General features: G+C 49.2%; 1 protein-coding gene across 7 annotated transcripts; it reads right to left on the bottom strand.

The window, feature by feature from the left end:
• Window positions 1-2,603: 2,603 nt before the first annotated feature.
• Window positions 2,604-21,739, bottom strand: PDCD6 (programmed cell death 6). Of its 7 annotated transcripts, none has more exons than XM_034998902.1 (6): window positions 21,481-21,739; window positions 20,594-20,655; window positions 13,017-13,061; window positions 11,687-11,845; window positions 7,026-7,135; window positions 2,604-3,175 (listed from the first exon to the last, which is right to left on the bottom strand). In XM_034998902.1, exons 1-6 carry the CDS (start codon window positions 21,573-21,575, stop codon window positions 3,077-3,079), a joined length of 570 nt encoding a protein of 189 aa, XP_034854793.1. In that variant the 5' UTR covers window positions 21,576-21,739; the 3' UTR covers window positions 2,604-3,076. The 7 variants fall into 7 exon arrangements, with proteins under 7 accessions (XP_034854793.1, XP_034854794.1, XP_034854800.1 ...); XM_034998903.1 differs by having other exon boundaries at window positions 11,693-11,845; XM_034998904.1 differs by lacking the exon at window positions 2,604-3,175 and adding an exon at window positions 8,122-8,210 and having other exon boundaries at window positions 7,026-8,037; window positions 11,693-11,845.
• Window positions 21,740-22,939: the final 1,200 nt, after the last annotated feature.

Genomic DNA, 22,939 nt, shown 5'->3' with positions numbered 1-22,939 from the left:
CACCTGAGTGTACCTGTATCACACACCCGAGTGTACCTGTACCACACACCCGAGTGTACCTGTATCACACACCTGAGTGTACCTGTACACCTTAGTGTATCTGTAGCACACACCCGAGTGTACCTGTACCACACACCCGAGTGTACCTGTAGCACATACCTGTGTATACCTGTACCACACACCCGTGTACCTGTACCACACACCCGTGTACCTGTACCACACACCTGAGTGTACCTGTACACCTTAGTGTATCTGTAGCACACACCCGAGTGTACCTGTAGCACACACCTGTGTATCTCTATGACACACCTGAGTGTACCTGTACCACACCTGAGTGTATCTATACCACACACCTGAGTGTACCTGTACCACACCCGAGTGTACCTGTAGCACACCTGAGTGCACCACACACCTGAGTCTCTACCACACACTTGAGAATATCTGTATCATACCTGAGTGTCTGTACCACACACCTGAGAGCACCTATATCCCACACCTGAGTGTATCTACACCACATACTTAAGAATGTCTGTACCACACACTTGCGGCACCTGCGTGGTGCAGTTGGTTAAGCGTCCGACTCTTGGTTTTGGCTCCGGTTGTGATCTCAGGGTTATGGGATCAAGTCCTGCATCCAGCTCTGTGCTGAGCATGGAGTCTGCTTAAGACTCTCTCTCCCTCTGCCCCTCTCCACTGTGCTCTTTCTCTAATAATCTAATACATAAATACTACAAATACTATAAATTCTAATAGATACATCTTAAAAAAAATTATATATATATACACACACACATCATACCTGAGTACCTGTCTGTAGCACCCAAGTGCATCTGTGTCCCATACCTGAGTACCTGTACCACACACCCGAGCATCTGTATCATACCTGTCCACACCACATCTACATGCATGTACCACAAACATAAGATTATCTGTACCGGTTTACACCACACCTGAGAGTATCTCGATCATTGTTTACCTGTACCATACACCTGAGAGTATCTGTGCCACACTCACGTGCATCTGTACTTAACCTACGCATGTCTGTACTCTGCATTTGAGTATTATTCATACCACACCGGAGTGTATCACACCCACATGCATCTATACCACACATCTGAGTGCATCTGTACTGTGCTCTTGTGTTTCTCTTCCCCGTGCCTGTGAGGTACTGAGAAGCCCACACTTTTATTAGAGGAACAGCCCTTCCTTCCTAACCAGAGAACATGAGACCCTTACCCATCCCCAATCAGACTGTATCTTTGTTAAAATTCTGCATACCTCTCCTTCCCCTTCCAGAATCAGCGGTGCAGGGCTCATCACCCATTTATACAGTTCCTTCTCTGTGGCTGACCCAGCAAGAGAACAGGTCTCTCAGTGTCCCCTGTGTGGCCTCCGTGGAGCTCAAACACCAACTGTGCACTAGGGGTAGGTGCCTCACCAAGGGCTCGAGCTGCTCTGAGGCCAGCTCAAGAGGGGGTCCAGGTGCAGGGAGAGGGGAGGGGCTCCCACGTGCACAGGACAGAGCACAGCGAGGCTGATGGGCAGCCACACGGGCCACCCTCACTCCAAGCTTGAGGTCTCTGCAGGCCTGGGTCAAGGGAGAAATGAGAGCAGCATCTTCCAAAGGCACCTCTTGTACCCACGGTGTAGGGAAGGGGAGCGGGCAGGCAGCAGAGGGGGTGCGTGGCCTGGGGGTGAGGGCATGGGGTTTATTAGCTGGGAGACATGGAGTCCAAGAAGTCTATGAGAACCTAGAGAGAAGCCACCTGAGCACCTCAATGTGTGGGCCTTGGGTCTGAAAGTCTCTTGGAGTCAGAATTTGGGGTATGGGGTGGGATGGAGCTCACTGAAATGGAACTTGGGGTCATGTGCTGGTGTTGCATCATGAGCATGTTGATGCCTGGAGAGACACCCAACATGGAAAGTGGTAGAAATCCCCAAAGACACCTCCACATGGGCCATCCCCCACTGAGCTCACAGAGCCAGTCCATGAGCCCCACAGATTCTTTATCCCAACCCCACATATTGTGTGATCAGTGGTGTTCTGACCTTTCTAATCAGATGCCACAGATAAACCCAGAAACGGCCCCCTCCCAACCAGCACAGGCCCCCAACAGGACCCCCGTGGGACACCAATTTCAGATGTCCCAGACCCATTTATAAATCACTGGACACCCATTCGAATGTCCTCGCAACCGCTGCCCCAAATTCTGGTTGGGGGAAGCACGCTAAAGAGAGGAAAGAGGCAGAAAACAGCCTCAAGTGATCCCGCGAGGGACAGGGTGAAGGGACTGGCTGTGTGTCAACAGCAGGCGACACGGACGACCACTCCAGCTGCCTGCACCCCACTTTCATGTTCGAAAGCCACAATTAACAGATCATTGCAGGGCAGGACTCAATCATCGTAAATAACAGAAACCCACACGCTTCTAAACCAAATCTGGATTTATATGTTCAAGGGAGTTTTTATGAAATTTAAACTAACTCCTGCCACAAAGGATGGCGGTATCCTTGGATTTCCCATAAGCAGACTCAGGTGGACACCCCAGAAGGTGTCCTGGTCCCCTGCGAGCTCCCGTGTGAGTATATCTGACGCAGACTGGGACAGGGGGCGCATTTGCTTTATTGCTTATGTTGCATATCCAAACAAATACAATAAACCCCGTTTTAAAAAATGTAAGGCACATAAAAGCCTCTGTGCAGGTTCCGTATTATTTTTAAATTCCTAATGGCTAATAAAAGTATTTCCACTATAGGCCTGGAGCTATCTAGAAATGCACATGATGAATTTTTTGCATGCAGGACACCTGAAACATTATCATATCTTACCTCATGGCACAACTGAACAGTCTCAAATCAAATGTCTGTATGTGAATAATGATTATAACTATTGTTACGTTTGCAAAAACCTTATCAGCTTATCCACATATATACAGTCAGGTCCCCAAATGTTAATTATATAAAATCTAAAGGAAGAACAGTATCTAACTGCATCTGTGTCCCGTTTCCTTAAAGGGAGATTTGGCATTTTTAGTCCTCCTTCCATAAGTCATGTTGCTATTTGCAAAGGCCAGTGCTATACGATGCTGAAGACCATGGACAGATACTGTTCATATGACACTTGAATCCAGCCGTCCTGATCCGTATCGTAACGCCTGAATATATCGGTCAACCTCTGGGAAAGAAACAACAGGCATTTAGATCTTGATATTTAGTAAACAGAAGGAACAAAATGTATTTGGTAAAAAGACATTTAGGAACCAAAGTCACCCATGTCTCCAGACACCCCCAACTCTGACGGAAACCAGGGCAAGAAGGCATGGGTGGGTATCCCTGACCACCCTCAGGCCTGTCCATCATGGAGAATGCTGCGGTCTGGTGGGACAGCAGGGGGTGGGAGGATGAATACAGGAAGCTGGTCAAGAGGTCAGGGAGTGGGCTGTAGGCCCAACTCATCGATACACCACAGCCCTGGGTCCTGGCTGAGCCCTCTAGTCCCAGGCCCTGGTTTCCCAAGTGGTCCAGTGGTGAGCCTGGGTCCTCCCTTCCTTTTCTAAGACCAACGTCGTGGGGGCTCTTCCTCGAACGCTCACCTCTGCTCTGGCTACTTGCCACTCAGGCCACAGGGAAACCAGCCCTGACTCGGGCCCCTTCCTTACACCCAGCAGGTGAAGGCCCAGACACAGAACATGGAAGGGTAGGTCTCCCTATACCAGCCTCAGGGTCCCTCCTGACCACCCCAACCATAGGGCTCCACCCTAATCTGTTCACAAGCTTGATCCCCCCACAGCAGGTTAGGAGCAGAGGGGAGAGCCCTGCACCCAACAGCAGGGACAATTAGATGAGTGCCACCCCAGGTGAGGGGTGCTGGACAACTGCAGTAGGCCTGAGGAATCACACGTGATAAAAGGAAGCAGGCAGAATGCAATTCCCCAGGACAGGAGAAGAAAACAGTGCCCAGGTTCATCATGAGAGCAGACTGGCGCCCGGCCCTCTGGCGGCAGGTTAGACGGGGCGCCTGACGCAGCTGACTGTCCACTCGGGCGTTAGCCGGGAGCGTCCCAGCACGCTGAGACGCTAACGTCAAACCAACTACAAAAACACCAGCAGCAGGTAACGCTGGCTTAAAGAACAATGGGCAATTCTTCTTTGTACTTTAATTGTATTTTCCCAAGATTTCTACAGATTTTCGTGTTCTTTTGTAAAAAATCATTTTTAAAAAGCCTTTCTCTTTTTGTAGAAAGGCAGATGAAGGAAAACATTTTTGAGGATATTTTACCTGTGGCCTGCAGCTTTTCATTTACATTCCCCACCTCTGTCCAGTGTTTAGGGTCACTCGGGAAGGGTGGGTGGGACCAGGGACTGGCAGTCAGGCCTCCAGCTCAGCATGGAGCCAGGGGCCAGCGGCTGCTGCAAGACAGACTCCTCCTGGCTGGCCTGTCCTCAGCCCAGAGGTGTGCGGAGGCACTGGGCGAGCTTCTCGTGGGACTCAGATCACGTTACCTCAGCTACTGAAAGCCTACACTCGATGACCTTTGCTTAAGAAGAAAGGATCAGATGTTTACTTACGGGACATAACCTCAAATGAAAACCCTAACCTTAGAGCAATTTAGATGCAGACAATAATGAGACTTATACACTACATCGTTTTCTAAAGTGTTCAGACGACACTGCCAATGGGGTGGGATGAGATGGGGTAAGGCTCTCCCCATTTCAGGAAGCCAAGACGCAAATGTTAACAGACCTGGCTCTCCAACGAGGCCTTGAACAACAGGGACTGGGCTTTTCCCAGACTCACTGTACTTAGCAGGCCACAGAAATTTCACTTTTACTGACCTAGCATTCTAATGGAAAAAAACCCGAGAAAGTTTCTCAAAATTCCAAATTATATTTAAAAACTTCGGACTGTTCACATCTCTCAGTGGACACTAAAGCTGACAAGAGGTAACCCTAACCTGGATTCAAACTACAAGGACTTCTCTTTATGGAAAAAACATCTGCCTTCCACAAATGCAATCTGTGTCAGTGTTAAGGGCTGGGGGGTATTAGGATCACGGAAGTATGACATCAAACTGTCCACCAGCTGGTAAACTGTTGAACCTGAGCGATGGGCACACGAGTTCATCATTCTTTTGTCTCTCTCTTTTTTTTAATTTGTCATAATAAAAACTCTGAAAGCTATCTAAGGGTTTATCAGTTCACTGCATGTCTAAGCTTAAATCTAGGTAACCTGGATCCCTACCTAGAGACAGGAGCAGGGGGGCCTGTGTGGGCACGGCAGGGCAGGCTCGATTACTCCTGCCCTCTGTCTCTGGAAAGGATGCTCAAGGTCTGCACTTGTTTCTCTCATAGGTAAAGGAGCAAGGCCATAGGAGGGAGATGTGAGGTGCCGGGGTCAGGGGGATTCACGAGCTCCACCAGAAGCTCCTTGGCTCTAACACCTGAATGAGGCGCCAGGTCCTGTCTTGGAACTTCCCTCACACAAAAAGGCAGGGCACAGTAAAGATCACGATGGAAAATTTACCCATTTCCTCAGAATGAAAATACAACAAAAATACCAGAGTATACATGTAAATAACCCACTCGATTTAGAAAACACGACCTCATTCGAAGGGACTGCTCTATAATACAGCTGACCCTTGAACGCAGGGTTAGGGGCAATGAACCCTGGAGCAGTCAAAATGGCTAACAGACACATGAAAAAATGTTCATCATCATTAGCCATCAGGGAAATCCAAATCAAAACCACATTGAGATACCACCTTACACCAGTGAGAATGGCAAAAATGGACAGGGAAAGAAACAACAAATGTTGGAGAGGTTGTGGAGAAAGGGGAACCCTCTTACACTGTTGGTGGGAATGCAAGTTGGTACAGCCACTTTGGAAAACAGTGTGGAGGTTCCTCAAACAGTTAAAAATAGAGCTACCCTATGACCCAGCAATTGCACTCTTGGGTATTTACCCCAAAGACACAGATGTAGTGAAAAGAAGGGCCATATGCACCCCAATGTTCATAGCAGCAATGTCCGCGATAGCCAAACTGTGGAAAGAGCCGAGACACCCTTCAACAGATGAATGGATAAAGAAGATGTGGTCCATATATACAATGAAATATTACTCAGCCATCAGAAAGGATGAATACCCAACTTTTACATCAACATGGATGGGACTGGAGGAGATTATGCTAAGTGAAGTAAGTCAAGCAGAGAAAGTCAATTATCATATGGTTTCACTTATTTGTGGAACATAAGGAATAGCGTGGAGGACACTAGGAGAAGGAAGGGAAAAACGAGGCGGGGGGAATTGGAGGGAGAGATGAACCATGAGAGACTATGGACTCTGAGAAACAAACAGGGTTTTAGAGGGGAGGGGGGGAGGAGGGATGGGTTAGCCCGGTGATGGGTATTAAGGAGGGCATATACTGCATGGAGCACTGGGTGTTATAAGAAAACAATGGATCGTGGATCACCACATCAAAAACTAATGATGTATTGTATGGTGACTAACATAACATAATAAAATTAAAAAAAAATCCACATATAACTATGATGCCCCAAAATGTAACTACTAACAGCTTACTGTTGACCAAGTCTTACCAATTAACAGTCAATTCACACTTACTTTGTACATTATATGTATTACGCATTATGTACATATTCTTACAATAAAGTAAGCTAGGAAAAAGAAAATGTTAAGAAAATTGTAAGGAAAATACATTTTCAGCACACTACCATATTTATCAAAAAAAAGTCTGCCTATGAACGGCCTGCATAGTTGGGCCATATGCTGCTCAAGGGTCAGCGGTATTTCCACGGGGAGAAAGAGCACTGCGGGCCATACTTCCATGTAATAGAGTTACACCTTCTCCACAGACAAGACTAACTTGTATAAGCCCCGAAAACTGACTTTACTCCATTAAATCGCTAATTCCAGAATGGCACCTCCCTCTTCCTCTGCTTTCGCGGATACTCCCTGCCTGCTCCACCTCTCCGCTCATGGTGAGCCCCCACGGAACCCCCATTACCTGCAAGACGATGCAGCCCTGGATGAAGTCGTCAAATGCGATCTGCCCCCGTCCTTGTCTGTCGAACTTGCGAATGAGGATGTCGTGAAACTGGTCAGAGAGCCGGTACCCTTGAAGAGGAGAATGAGGATGAACAGAGGGCCAGGAGAGTGGACATTCCCATCAACATCCATGTCCTCCTTCCAAAAGGCCCCACAGCCTCTGACATCAGGTGATAACAAATGACCGAGGCTGGGGTGGGAGACTCGAGGCACAAAATCATTCATATGCACTCTGGGAACGAAGCCATCATTCTGCAATGCGCCCCGCCTACAGTCCCATGAATGGCCGACATGAAGACTACCCCCTCTTTCTGGAAGGGTGAGTGTTACTCGGAGGCCAGCGCTGCCAGGCGCAGCAGGTCATTAATGTGAGCTCACTCGTTCACATCAAGTATACTCACCCCACAGTGCTGCACCCCAAAAATCACCCCGCAGGGCAGCCCAGCTTCGTTGTGAAGTTTTCGTTTTACAAATGGTTTCATTTTACATTTGAAAGATTGTATCACTGAAGGCTTCCAAATAAACAAAATGTAAACTCAGGGAAGTAGCAGATTCATTGATGGGTACTCCCCTCTATAAATTAGCACACTGACATTAGGAAATGCAAGATTACAAGGAGCAAGGCAGCCTCCTAAAGTTCACAACCACTCAAGGGTCATCCAATGGTTTCTCTCCAGACTGCACAAATGTTATGACAAAGAGTCACTGATGCCACCTTCAACTCACTGAATGTCTTGGAAAGGTCTCCAGCAGGGAGGTGGTTCTGAAGATGCAGGGACACAGCGGCCACTAGCCTGTGGGACACCTCTCAGGGCCACTCTAAACAAGGATACCTACTTCCCTCCTAATCCCACTACCTGTGTGACTGTGGTGTCCTTACTTATTCAGGAGACAAGATCCAGGGGCCAAAGTATTTTTACCGGTTTTCCGTCCTGTTGGAATCTTTGCGAGGATGTATGTACACCTATCATCTGAGTGAATTTCATAGTTAATAACTTGCAGAAACACTTACTTTTCCAAAAAAAAGATTCAAACATGCACACACATGACAGTACCTTCCAGAGTGGTCAGCATACTCTATCCATCTGTGACTTAAATCCAGGGCCCCCTTCCCTGCCAGCTGAGTAGAAGACAGGATCCCTGACTTAAAAAAAAAAAGAGACAACAGGTCCTGGATGGGGGTCACACCCCCAGCCCCTCTGAGTCTCCTCTCCTCACACCTGGTACCTGTGCCTGTGGACAGGTAAGGAAGAGGCCCAGGCTGGTCAGGGCTGAGCTCATCCAGGGCGTAGACAGCAGATGATGGCCATCGCTGTGGCAGTCTCCCGCCCAGACATCCACAATCTCTGCAGACCACGTAAGCAAGTTCTATCATCCCTGGGATTAGCTTCCAATTTCCCCGGTCCTCAATATTATCGTAGCGAGAACAAAACCAACAGAAGTCAGACTAGAAAAATGAATGATGAACAAACAACCTATAAAAGAGACATTTACATAAGAAGCAAACTCTGAGAGCAGACTCTTCTCTAAGAATTTTCTTCAGTGAAAATCCATGTCATGATAACCCCACCCTCGTAAATTAAGAGGATGTGCCCTCTGGAAATGCAAATCAAAACCACAATGAGGTGGCTCACACCTGTCAGAAGGGCTGGTATCAAAAAGACTAGAAATGCCACATGTTGGCAAGGATGTGGAGACAAGAAACCCTCGTGCACTGTTGGTGGGAATGCACACTGGTGCAGCCACCCTTGAATCAGTATGGACGTTCCTCAAAAAGTTAAAAATAGAGCTACCACATGATCCAATAATCCCACTACTGGGTATTTACCCAAAGAAAACAAACACACTGATACGAAAAGATATTTGCACCCCCACGTTCACTGCAGCATTATCTACAATAGCCAGGATATGGAAGCAGCCCAAGTAACGGACTGATGGATGGATAAAGAGGTAGTGTGCGCATGCACACACCAGAATATTAGGCAGCCATAAAAAAGGATGAGCGCTTGCCATTGGCGACAATATGGATGGACCTAGAGTGCATTATGCTAAAAAATAAGTCAGAGAAAGACCAATACCAGATGATTTCACTTATATGTGGGATCTAATAATAAAACAAATGAAGAAACAAAATAGAAACAGACTCGTAAGTACAGAGAACCGGTGGTGGCCAGAGAGGAGGGGGTAGGGGGATGGGAGAAATGGGTGAAGGGGATTAAGAAGTACAAACTTCAGATGATAAAACAGTAAGTCCAGCGATGAAAGTACAGCCTAGCGAACAGAGTCAATAATAATACTGTGACAACACCATATGGTGACAGATGGCAACTGCACTAGTCGTGGTAAGTGCTAACGGAGAGCGCTGTCGAATCGCCATGTTGTAGGCCTGAAACTAACATAACATTTATGTCAACTATACTTCATTTAAATGGAAGAAAAGAAACGGAGGTGCCCTCTGTGTGCAGCTCCCCTGGCTTGTGACCCCCGTGAGCATCAGCCCCTGCTGGACCTGACGTGCGGGCCACAGGGCCACACCCTGACCTTAGGAGAGTGAGGTTCTCTCCTGACAACTAACAAGCACAGGATTGTTAGTTGTATGGGAGGGATGGTGACAGCCCTCTACAGAGTGGTCCTGGGGCTGGAAGGAGCTGGAGGCCTGGCTGGCCTGAAGACCCCACGAGTCACCAACCGCCTATTCCCAGCACCCCCATACGACAGCACATCTTCACAAACCTGGACGCTAACCAGTAACTACTCTTCAAGGGACAGAAACTGCAGCAAGGGACAGACCTGGGACAGGACACCAACCCGTGTCTATAACCAGCCAAAGGCATGAAAAGGGTGGGGGCTGCTTGTGGACCTGCCGGGACCCTAACGCAAATGGGCTACTAATTTTTAGGGTGGGTCCACGGCATTGATTTGGTGAGCTAACGTCCACACCTTCCAGGGATGCAGAATAAAGCATGCTGGGCTAACACCACACAGGTCTTGTATTCCTTGCCACATGACCTCCATGACCCTGAAGCCATAGTAGGGACTCAGAGGCCAGAGAGGCCGGGGCACTGCCCGCCTCAGAGCTCCCACCGTGAGCTCTAAGGACCCAGTGGGCCACGGGCACGAAGGAAAGAGAGGGCTCTGGGCCTGACAACGTTAGAAAGTGCCGTGTTCCCTGACACCTGAGGTCACTTGTCTGGATGTAATTCACAGGACCCAGGTTCCTCCCAAGCTGTCCTTGGCCCAGTCAGGCCTCCAGCTCCTTCCAGCTCCAGGACCACTCTCTGTAGAGGGCTGCCACCATCCTTTCCATATGGCCCTACCCGTTCCCCTGTCTAAGGGCAGAGCAAAGTCAGCTGGGTTCCCAGTCTCAATGCAGAGAACCTGAGGTCAAGTCCTGCCCTAATCTTGACCCACACCTAGTGAGTGAGTTGAGAACACAAACTTCCTATGGAGTCCCAGAACCTCTAACTGACCACCACAGGAATTCATAAGGAAAGAAAGGAAAAAGAAAGAGAAGACAGTCAAAAAGTGCATGCCCAAAGGAAAAACAGGAGAAGGGGTAGAAGTTAACAACACGTTAACATGAGAATTAAGATGTACTTTGTATTATTAAAACTCAAAATACCTACAAGTTCATTAGTACATTATAATAACATAGTACATTATAGAAAAAATAGTACATTATAAACTAACTTGCCTGATTTTTTTTTCTAGAAGGTATTCATAAGCAGTCTTTCAAGCAAAATGTAGCAGGAGTTTTGTAATAGGGCCCCAGTAAACGGAGGGCTGAGTGAGATCATCCCAAACACACCAGAATCTGGGTGTAACTCCCACAAGCCTTGGACAAGTCTTCCATGTGCGTGTTCCCTCCACACACACAAAACCCCAACACCCTCTCAGACCCACACACCAGCATCAGAAGGCCCACTGACCCACCCTGGCAAGGCTGGGCAGACACCCCTGGTGGCACGGCACACTTGGGCTGACATGCACTTGAGAATGGCAGCCTGAACGCCTAGTATCGCTGTGCCTGAGGCAAGCAACTGGTATTGCCACTTACAGAATCATCTCCTACAAGTATGTGATCGTCTTGCTGTGTGTTGTGATGTATCATGAATTATAAGCTGCCGGACGTTTTATTTTCCCTTATTCACGTGAAACTGCTTCCAAAGCCATCACATTCTCAATGTGCATGTCACACCACTCCATTTCACAAATGATAAACGATTGCATAGCCTGTATCTCATTTTGGATGGAAAAAAACACATAAAGTCTCCAAGTCAAATATAAGCCTTCATGATATAAATAATATCAAGGTATAAATCAGTATGATGTCAACAAAAATTTCAGTTAAAAAATCAGTAAATTGAGGGGCACCTGGGTAGCTCAGTGGGTTAAGCATCAGACTCTTGATTTCACCTCAGGTCATGATCTCAGGGTAGTGGGATCGATCCCCAAGTCAGTCTCTGCGCTGGGCGTGGAGCCTGCTTAAGATTTCTTTCCCCCTCTGCCCCTCCCCCACTCTCAAAAAAAATCAATAAATTGACCAAAGTAAAAAAAGTTAATGACACCAAAATGGCCTCCAAAATGAAATACGCTACACAATCAAGATAAGTGAATTACCAAAACCTGAGAGTGCTTGCTTGAGCTCGTTCTTGTCAATCATCCCAGAGTTGTCCCTGTCATAGGTGCGGAAGACGTTCTGCCAGTCTGTGATGTACTTCCAGACGCCAGTGAACTCATTGAAGTTCACGCCAGCCTTGTTCTCTCGGTCAAACATGGCTGAGACAGAAAGGAACATGAGTGGTACACAGTAGCTGGTAACTCAAGGTTAGCTGGCAAGCAGCTCAATCCTAGCACAGCCACTCCCACACTTCCCTCGGGGCCAGCCCCGTGCTTAGCCAGCAGATGCCCAAGTGTTGGTAAGAAATGCTCATTCGTTGATGGGAGGGCTGGATCTCCTCTGCTGGGTGGTTACCCAGCCACAGCCCCTAAACCACCTGAGACAGACGTGAGGCACACAGTAAAGAAAGTGCAAGAAAACACACCCGCAGACCCACAGCAGAAATAACGCTTGACACAGAAGTAGCCTCTACAGAAACACGATGCCTGGAGGGTGCTCTTGCTTTGTCAGGAAGAAACGGAGGTTCAGAGTGAAGTAGCCACCTCCACTCTCCCAGCTCCTAGTTCAGCTCCTTCCTTTCTCCAAGAGGACCTACAACCACCAGTGCAGGCCCACTGCAGTGAGAAAAAGACCCTACTGGCTTTAGATTTTAGTTTTTTTCAGTAAGACCTGCTTTTCATTAAAAAAATCAGCCTAAGGGTGCCTGGATGGCTCAGTCAGTTAAGCCTCCAACTCCTGATTGCAGCTCAGGTCATGATCTCAGGGTCATGGGATCCAGCTGCGTTGAGCTCTGCACTTAGCGGGGAGTCTGCTTCTCTCCTTCTCTCTCCCCCAAATAAACACATAAATACATAAATCAATCAATCAATCTTTGAAAAAGAAAAAACAAAATCAGCCTAATTCCAGGTCCAAATATGAAAGAATCTATAACTGTATTTATATATAATGGCAAAATGGTGAAAAATATACATAAAAACTGTCTGTACTCCTGCTACCAAGAAAAAAATCACTTGGTCCCTTTCACGTAAAGAAGCCAATATAAGACTGAAACAGGAGCGCTCTTGGTTGCTCAGAAGTACACTGTAATTCAGTGAAAGCTCACATAAGGGAAAAATGAGGTCAGAAACCGAGCATCAGTGTTTCCACCAGTCAACAACCATGCAAGATATGGACGGTGTGTGAAACGTGCTGGTCCTGTATGTACGTGAACTCTTCAGAACCGGGAACTCAAGCTGAAGTGCTCGGCCAGGAGGGCAGGGTGAGGGGAACAAGGCAGAAAGCACAACCTGCATCCAAGCAGGACAGGAGTCTGCCTGCGCCTTTACTTACATATGATTGACCTGACAGTCACTGGATTAAATGGAGTCCATGTGCCTGAAAATAAATGACAGGAAACAGTCAGAGAAAATAGTTTTCACAGCAAGCTCTAAGATTCTAATCTGTAACATCAGTAGCTAACGACAGTAACTTGCTGTTCAAGGAAGACCTTGGGACCACAGTTCTCAGCAGGGACATAGTCCCCAGGGGACATTTTTGGTTGCCATGACCACCGGGGGCTGTAAGCATGTCGTCTTTTGGGTTCGGTCCCTCACTGTGCAGGAGTCCCTCAGGCCCCAACAGACATACATTCAAAGCTGTTTATAATGACATGAGGCCGGGGACTCGCTCTCGTTTACTACATAAACAAGATATGGTTTTATAGTATTTTTTAATTTTTATTTCTTTATTTTTTTTACAGTGTGGATCCCAACAAGGGGCGTGAACTCACGACCCTGAGAATCAAGACCTGAGCTGAGATCAAGCGTCGGACACACACAACCGACTGAGCCACCCAGGTGCTCCTGGTTTTACAGCATTTTAATATACACTCTATTTTCCAGGAATGCAGCCACCAGGTAAGTTGAGAAGCATACTCAAAAACATACCATAAAACCATGCCATAAAAATTTTCTCCTAAAATTATAGTTTGAGCATATTATTTTCATTGAGAGTGTGATTCACTTCAGAATAATAATGGGGATATTCGGGGCACCTGGGTGGCTCAGCAGTTAAGCGTCTGCCTTCGGCTCGGGTCCTGGGATTGAGCCCCACATCAGGCTCCCTGCTTGGCGGGAAGCCTGCTTCTCCTTCTCCCCCTGCTTGTGTTCCCTCTCTCGCTGTGTCTCTCTCTGTCAAATAAATAAATACAATCTTTAAAAAAAAAAAAAATGGGGCTATTATCAAGTATTTGTTATAAAGGGGATTGTTGAATCTGATAGAACCATTTATCAACTGGTAATGAAATGTTCACTAGATACCTTAGATACCCTTATGCCTCAAAATCTGTTTTCAGAGTAATTTATACCATTATCAATTTTTATACTCACTAAAAACAAAGTGTAAAAATATTTTTAATGTGGAGGGAAAGCAGTGTCTCTCCCCACATCCCACTTATATAAAACCTCATATTTTCTTCTATATATAAAACTGTTTTCGCCCCCCGCCCCTGCCCCAAAATCCATCCCCTGACCTCACATAAAGTGACCTTTCATTCAAGTTTGAGGCCTATTTGGATGTGGGTGCTGGGCAGGAGAGTCTGAAGGGTACTACCCCTTACACTCTACCACACTGGGCTTCCCACCACAGCTCTAGAGGGCCATGCCCTCTAGTCAGGGCTCATGCACATGCTTCTCTACACCTCAAGTGTGGCCTCCCAACACATGCACACCCTTCACCACTCACCTCTCCTGTAAGCCACAGGAAAAATGTGTCCCCAGGAGAGCTTTCCCTGAGCGCCCACATTGCCCCCAATCCCTACACATGGGGGCTAGATAAGCATCTTCTGCAGGCTTCAAGACATTTGGGGAGGGAGAGTGGGCAGAAGCCTGTATATAAAGCTATTAGGAAAGGTATTATTGAAAACTATGTTACAAAGAACCCAACAGAAAGGAAAATTCTAAACACAGAGAGGGTTACTTCTTTGCTGTTTGTTTTTCCCTCCTTCACACCTAGCTGCTGCAAGCCCTGAACTGCTCTTCCACAGGAGATAGCCCAGCACTGACTAGAAACACCAGGAACCCAATGCACCTGTTGGAGCCTTTCCCTGGCCCTGTTTTCCTGTCTCCCCTCCACCTGATACAGGCTGATGAGCCCTCAATCAGTGAAAGTAAAGGCAGCCTCCACAGTCCATCCTGACTGTGAGCAGAAGCATCATGGGGCCGTCTCTGCAAATGACTTGGCCAGAGAAGTTTGAAACAAAAGCAACACAAGTGCAACAGTTAAGTAATGTAGAAACATGCGCATCTGCCGTGGTGAGGACCCGGTGCCACCTGGACAGGCATGCATGGAATACCCAGAGAGTGCACCCCTGAGGTGACCCAGGGGAACCAGCACCCATGCTGGAGGATTCTAAGGATGGCAGGGGTCCCAGGCTCAGGAGAGCAATAGGTCATCCTGAGCTGAGTCAAGGATGGAGAGAGGCTGCCCTCTAGCACGAGACCCACAGGTTTTCTGCAGGGCTGCTGTGCAAGGGAAGGTGGAGGCAGGCTCCTCTGCTCATCCTTCTTGTTACCCAAATGGGGCCAGACTCTCCAAAGAAACCAAGGGATAATAACAGCCAACAGTTAATTGACTAGTTATCATGTACAGGTCCTGTGGCCTGGTTCTCAGAATGAACATCAAAGCTCAACAACTCACAGCGAAGCCAAAATACTACAACATGTAGACTTTGGGGGCAAAAACAATAAATAAATATAATTTGAAAATAAATAAAAAATAAAAATCAGACTTTTAAAAATGTCATCACTGGTGATCTCTTTCCACTTTACTTCATCAGACCAGGAACTGCCAGCCCTCCGGGCTTTTCTACACAGAGGAGGTGTAGCGGGTCCTGCAGGGCTGGGCACCAAGCACTGGCATTCAATGCACAGAACTTGTAAGACTTTGGTGCCTCTTCAGGTTCAGCAAAATTCCATACTTTCCCAGTTTTCTTCAGTTACAGCTTCAAATAGCACAACTAGAAATATGGCCTTTCTGAAAAGCAATCTAAATATTGATCAACAGCATTAATGATGCCTATACCCCCTGATGTGATAAATGTCACTTCTAAAAACTGGTTCTATGAAATTTGGAGTCAAATTACTACAGTATTTACATTAGTGAAAATTAGAAACAATCTAAATGACTAAGTGAAACACTGTAAACTCAATCCCGGTAGATACATTGTCTCCCAGTTCTGTACCAGGCAGATGCATGATCTAGTGGACTGGGGCTTGGCTCAAGGAGGAAAAGGATCTAAACTTCCAGTCTTCCTATTTTTAGATCCAAAGAAACTGGGGCCAGAAGTGCGATACACCCAAGGTTATAGGGTAACTTGTCAGTAAAGCCAGGTCCACCAAATCCCAACTTTCTTTTGTTTCTATCTGAAACTCTGGCTGGGCGTGTTTCTGGAAAGAGCAGACAGGACAGGCTGTACTAGGGGTCCTCAAGAACTCCTTCAGGCTCCATGACTCACTAAGACTCCAATATTCAGTCAGTTTGTTACAATGAAAGGACAGAGTAAAATCAATAGGGGGAAAAGGCACCAGGAGGAGTCCAGTGGACACCAGTGCTGCCCAGGACGTGCTTACTCCTTCAGCTACGAGTTGTGAGGACACAGGCCAAGTACTGTCCACTAGGGAAGCTCCCATGTCTAGAGTCCAGGGCTTCTCTTGGGAGTCCATCATGGAAGCTCCAGATATCCAGAGGGAAACCAGGTGTTTGCCATAAATCTACTATTAGCATCAACTATCCAGGCAAACAGGTATCATACAGCTCGAGGCCCTTGGTGGACAAAACACTCTTCTCAGTCAAAACATCACAGGAGGTAGCCAGCCATCAAAGCCCTTCCTAGGAAGGAGCGGACTCTGAGCAATCCAGGCCTGCTGAGTGAGTCCTTCCCCACACACAGGCAGAAGGAAGCTGAAGGTAAATCTCTAAAGCAGCAAACACCCTTACCCACAAAACTGGGCCTGTGGGGGCAGGAGCAGCGATGGGATCAGAAGCACGGTCTGCAGGGAACTAACTGTCGCTTATATGGTCTGATTTCCCTCATTTCCTCTTAATATGGGATCCCCAAGAGAGCTGGAACTCTATTTTGATAAAAATACCTTAAAAAGAATATATGGATTATTTTTAAAGTGCAGGTAAAAAATGTCTCCACAAAATACCTACATAGATTATGTGAAGGCAAACCTGCAGAAGCACAAAAGAGAAGCTTGAGCAAAATTAAATTCCTGCAATTCTAAGAAATATCATGCAAGTTAAAAAAAAAAAAAAAGGTACCAAACTGAGATAGTTTATGACATGTCATTTCAAAAGAAGGCAAGAGAACAGTCTTCTGTCTTTCTTCATACCTGTTAACCACACACCTTCCTGAGAGCAGTCAGTTTTAGAAGCTTTCCTATGGAAAAAAGTCTTATAAAGGACTCAGTGTATGGGACCCACAAGTACTCTTTCAGGATGGTTTCAACTACATTTTAGCAGAGAGCACACACACACACACACACAGATTTAATTAAAGTGAGAAACCATGCAAGTCTGAAACTTCAGTTTTCCCACCAGTAATAGACTAAGTAAACCAACGTCCTGAAATAGCCTAATATTCCATCCAGTTCTAATATGAAAACAGAAGCCCATTCCTGGGAGAACAATTAGAAGTCAAAATAATGTCAATTGCATTAGCTCTCAGAAGTCAAGGGGAGTGGAGAGGACCAGGACGGGCCCACCCAGTGGCCAGTTTCCACGCACACACTACACCTCTGCACAGGAGCCCGGCCTGGCCTCCTTCAGGAAGTGGCCTTTCTAGTGGCAGAGACAGCTACCACAATGATCACAAGATCGGAGTGTCAAGGACACTACAGCGATGCCACAGTGACTCAACAGCAGGCACATCCCTCCAGGCAGAAAACCTGGAACTCGGGATGTACACGGCTTCAGCTTACATCAATGCAGGAGTACTGAACCCATGCAAGGGGGTGGACACCACCACAGAGACAGGTGGGAAGACACCGGGGCTCAGCATGCTTTGAGTGCCTGTGAGCATAACATGAGCAGAAGCACCGAGGGGGACCAGCAACAGACATCCGGATTTAGATTCTGGCTCCACAGCTTGAGAGCTATAAGGGGTAACTCACCTACTCTCGGGATCTGCATCATTAATAACCTGCTTTACTGCAGAAAGAACTTAAAGAAATTTATAAAGATATCCATGGTAGAACAAAAATGAAGTAAATTTTAATTACGTTGGATGGGAAGAGAAAAGTAGGAGGATAAGAAAGTAAGGGATCTAAGACCAGGTCAGTAAAATTGACCTCTCAAAATTCTAAGTTCATGCTAGTGGCAAGCCACCAACTTAAATTTTTTAGCAGCTAATTTGAAGAGGAAAATGTAATTGGTTAAAAGATTCAGGGTTAATAAGATATAAACAAAACAAGACACAACAGCCACCAGAGGTGCTCAGAACACCAGAGATACCACGCTCCCACGGAGAAGGAGGACGGCTGCTTCCCGGGCACCCCTGGCTCAGAGGGCGTGCTGGCTGCGGGCCTGCCTCTCTCCAGGTTAACCGTGACTACATGCTTCGTGAGGCCAGTTCTTCCACGCCTCCAACAAAAGCTGAGGCAGGCCCACCGGCCAACTCAATACAAGTGCCTCCACAAAGACCACTGAGAGTCCCAACCATACTTACTAGCTGAGTTAAACTAGGTACCGATTTCAAAGTATCTCAGCAACAGTGAACAAAACATCCTCTAGGCAACTGTTAAAATTCACTCTTTTAAACAGGTTCCTGGTGGATATTTAGTAGTAGCTGAGTTCAAGATTATGTTCTGACAGAGTAAAGACCCGTATGCTTTAACGAGCTGAACTAAGGGCAGCACTGACACCCTCTCGTGAAAATACAGGAGCCTAACGCTATAGGTCAGACTAGGTGCCGCCACCACACCCCCAGGGCTCCCACAACATGCTGATCTGAGATTAGGTTTGTTACGTGCCCAGCACAGTGCCCCCATGCAATGGATGCTCAGTGAGTGGCAACTATCATCACCACCATCCCCTGAGCTGACCCCCTGGCCAGTAACAATACTACTATACTTTCAGCTGACAACACTGAACCCTGCTATGTGCCGGGCACTGTACCAAGCACTCTCCATGCATTTTCTCCAACCACCCACCCAGAAAGGTCAAGTCCTTGCCCAAGGTCACATTCCTAGAACTGGCAGAGCCAGGATTTGAATCCAGACAGGAGCCCCCAGGGTGGACACCATCACGCTAATGAGGTCAGAGTGTGCCCATCACTCCCAGTGGACGTTTCACACAAACCCCAAACCTGGGTGGCACTCTCAAAACTTCAAGCAAACAGACAAAAAGGTGTCCAAATGGACATGGGTCATGAACTGGTCCTCACTTACTGGAAAAGAACTCAAAAGGAATGCCTGCAAAGCATGACCCCCGAGGGCACTCTGACTGCAGTGGCCACCCTCTTTAACATATGATGAGAAAACATCTGTTTGGTCAACGATTAGAAAGTTTTTTTGTTTTCTGAGAGAGAGAGAGTGAGCGTGCTTGCATGGGGGTGGGGTAGGGGGGCTCGATCTCACGACCCTGAGATCATGACTTCAGCCGAAATCAAGAGTCAGACATTTAACTAAGCCACTCAGGTGCCCCAACACTTAGAAAGTTTTAAGCCAGATTTGCCAGATCACAGCCTACTGGATTCCAGTTTGTTTTGGCATCTTTCTAGTAGTAACCCTGTCTTCTACTCCTCTAAGTGTAACTCAAGCTTTGGAGACACAAAAAATGGAAAGGAGTTAATAACAAGAGAAAAATCAAGAAGGCACAACCATCGAAGCAGAAGTAAAGAGATTTCTTAGTTTCCTGAACACAGCTACATAAATACACACGAAGTCATACACCAATACCTGCGGCCCAAGTGTTAAATACTGGAAAAAGAAGTCAGTACTACCTACTGTTCTTTAGACATATTAATCTGCAAACACAAATCCTGCACTTCACGCAAACCATGACGCAGTGACAAGACTAACACTAAATGTCTGGTATGTGCGACAAGGAGGGTAAGCACACTCCTTTAACCACCCGATATCCAGCACTGTGAAGCAGTGCTGGCATCCTTACTCTTTCCAGAACATCAAACTGCTGCCCACTAATAAAAATGGGTCTTTCGACATCTTAGAATCAACCCCTTTCTACCTTAAATGGCACACCTCTGGAAAGACAAGCTACAAATCTAAGAACCAGAAAAGACAGTGGCATCTGAGGGACTCTTAAAAAGGGCAAAGCAGCTGGGTATTTAATGAAGTAAAAGGTCTCAAACAGTACTTCCACGGATTACTTATGCTGAAACCAGCAAGAACAGAACTCCTCGGAGAGCCCCCAACACACCGCCACACAAGAGCCATGATCCCGTATCCCTGTCTGAACACCTAGTATTCCCCCACTGATAAGACCAGCCTCCCACAGTCCAACTGCCAGCGCCACACCTCCGACGTCCCAATCACTTCCCCATGGTGCCCCCAGCACCTTGATGATCCTCTCCAGAGAGGTCACAAAGACGGGCCTACCTAAGAAAGTCAGTGATCTTCAACGTACCTTAAGTGTATCTGCTGTACAAAGCTAAGCTTCCTCTCCTTCCCGAAAACCTGCACCCCAGCCTCCATTTCTCAAGAAGCGCCTCCCTGCACCAGTCCGAGCTCAGCAAGGCGCTTGGAGCAGGACATCACTTGGCAAAATAAATCAAAAGCACCTCCACCACATGCCAGTAATAACAGTGCGGCCTTAACAACGCCTCTGCACCTGGAAAAAGAAACTGTTTACTACGGGTTGGTCGGGCTCAAAGTTCAGGAGAAGTCCGATGGCCCGGCCCCACTCACCATTGGACAGTGCTTGCTGAAGCTCGTTGTCCGAGATCACTCCGCTCCTGTCTTTATCAACCCTACAAAATCGAGAGCACTCAGGCTGGAGACTGAAAGTGCAGCACAAGCAAAGCATGGCAAACATGAACACGCAACGCTTGCGTTAACGCGGCATTCGGCCCGGCATGCCCCCTCCCACGGACCTTCCACTGCGCTCGGCTAGGACGTCTCACGCCCGCACCGCGCGGGGCAGTGAAACACGTGAGCGCCGTGTCCCCGCCCAGGCGCGCCACCGCCCAAGTCCACGCCGGTTCTCCGCGGAGACACCGAACCCCTCGTCTCTCTCCCTGCACCTTCTCGGGCCTTCCTCCTTCGTCTTCCTCGGCCAGTGAATTCCTCCCCGCCGCTTCCCCTCCTTCCACAAACAGCACAAAGCCTGCCTCAGGCAAGCCCGTCCCGGCCATGAGTCATTCGAGGCTCCGCCACTCATTCACGTGGGGGGACGACTCCGGCCGGAAGGCACTGCGGTGGCGGGCACCAGCTTCGTTGCCTGCCGCTGGCAACGTAACAGCGCAGAAGTGGCCTGTTTCTGTTCACCTCAAGCAAGCATCCCCAGGAGACCCCCCGGGAGCTGCGGGGGGGCGGTGGAGGCCGCGACCCCCGAGCATCCGCAGCGGGCTCCGCACCCCCACAGGGCCCCGGCGGGAGGGAGGCGCCCAGGGGGCGGCAGCAGAGGGCTGGGGGCGTCGGGCAGGAGGCCGGGGAGAGAGCCAAGGGAGCCAGGAAGCAGGCCCGGTCGCGGCGGGAGGACGAAGGGAAGCGGGAAGGAGGCGGAGGGCAGGCCCAAAGGAGCCAGGAAGGAGGCCGGCAGAGCCTCCTAAGCGCCCGGTGGCGCCGGGCCTCACCTCTGGAAGACGTTCCACAGGAAGCTCTGGTCCGGCAGCGCCGCGCCTCCAGCTGGGCCGGCCCCGGGGCCCGGGCGGTAGGAGTAGGCGGCCATGGGCCCAGGCGCACCGCAGGGCCGAGGTCCCCCGGGAACGCGAGAGGCCCGGGCGGCTCCACTTCCGCCTCTGCCGGGGCGGGGCCTGGCGCTCCGTCACTTCCGGGGCCACACGGAGGCGGTGTCTCCCCGCGGGCGGCCCGGTTGCTAGGCGACGCCCGGGGCTGGGCGGGTGCCCGCGGCGGCCGCCTCGGACTCGCGGAGCCGCGGGCGGAAGGCGCTCGGTCCGCGGGGCGGAGGGACAAGAGGCGCGGAAGGGCTCCCCTCGACCGTGTTTAATTCTTGCTCCAAGAAGTTCTGGAAGGGAGTGTGACCGAAGGGAAGAACACGCCTTCCCGGAGCGTTTCGGTCCCCCGTGCGTCGTCCTGTGGCGTCACCCGCCCCTCACCGGCGGCTCCGCCCGCTGGGGAGCCCCTGCCAGCTTCGGGGCGGCGCGTCCTGCGGGTCCTCCTCAGGGCCGGCGGCCGCGCTCGCCCGGCTTCCTGGTTCCGGGTCGCCGGGCGACGTGCGTGCGGACTCCGTCAGTTTCCCCGGGGGGACGAGGGCGCTGCGTGACGCCGGCTTCGCCGACAGGACGCCTCTCGAACCTCCTCAACAAGGCGGGGCTTTCCCACGCCTTAGTGAATTCGGGCGGTTTCTGAGCTTCCCCTCACAAAGTAGTCATGAGCCATCTTTTCTAGAACTTTCCGCAGCGCTGGGCCCCCCTTTCGTGGCTCCTCTTCGGTTCTAACCCCACAAAAGTAATAGCCAGGGTTTTGCGGCTTGCTGAAGCTCGTTGTCCGGTGCCACTCCGCCAATTGGCAGGGAAACCAGGTCGCGTGCCAGCGGCGGCCGCACGCCCCGGCTCGCTCCCCCGCCCGTGTCCCACCTGGACCGCCCTGGCCCGCCCGCTGCAGGGCCCAGGAGCAGTCCGCTCTGCCTGCCTGTGGTGCCCGGCGTCTCTCGGGGAGGCGCGCTGCACCCGCGAGGCTCCACCGCGTGCGGCCCTCAGGCCAGGCCTCCAGGCCAGCCGCGAGGTCCGCTCCCTTCTGATGAGAGAGCGCCGCCTGAGATCAGAGAGGCAGGCCCAGGCCTCCCTGAAGGCTGACTCCCAAAGGGGCGGTAATTACTAGGAAATGAGGGTTTAAGGAACATCCCGCGCCTGCCCGCACCCCTGTAGTCTACGGATGTACCATCAGTGCGGAAGGCTTCCTCAGACACCGGCCTGGGGCGGTCGGCCCAGCGGCGGTCCCTGCCTTCCCGTCAGCCCTCGTTTCTTTTTTTTAAGATTTTTATTTATTTATTAGAGAGAGAATGAGAGACAGAGCATGAGAGGGAGGAGGGTCAGAGGGAGAAGCAGACTCCCCGCCGAGCAGGGAGCCCGA

This window comes from Mirounga leonina, unplaced genomic scaffold, assembly GCF_011800145.1.
Source record: "Mirounga leonina isolate KUSES-001 unplaced genomic scaffold, KU_Mleo_1.0 Mir_95, whole genome shotgun sequence".
Lineage (NCBI taxonomy): Eukaryota > Metazoa > Chordata > Mammalia > Carnivora > Phocidae > Mirounga > Mirounga leonina.
The sequence above is the reverse complement of the archived record's forward strand: the minus strand, read 5'-3'. Positions and strand labels throughout refer to the sequence as shown.

Coding starts and splice junctions, on each gene's coding strand:
- PDCD6 (XM_034998902.1), bottom strand. CDS start 21,575: ATGGCCGCCTACTCCTACCGCCCGGGCCCCGGGGCCGGCCCAGCTGGA. Junction 7,136..11,686: donor GCAAGCACTCTCAGGTTTTG/GTAATTCACTTA, acceptor CTCCTCTTCAAG/GGTACCGGCTCTCTGACCAG. Junction 3,176..7,025: donor AGGGCTGCATCGTCTTGCAG/GTAATGGGGGTT, acceptor TTTCTTTCCCAG/AGGTTGACCGATATATTCAG.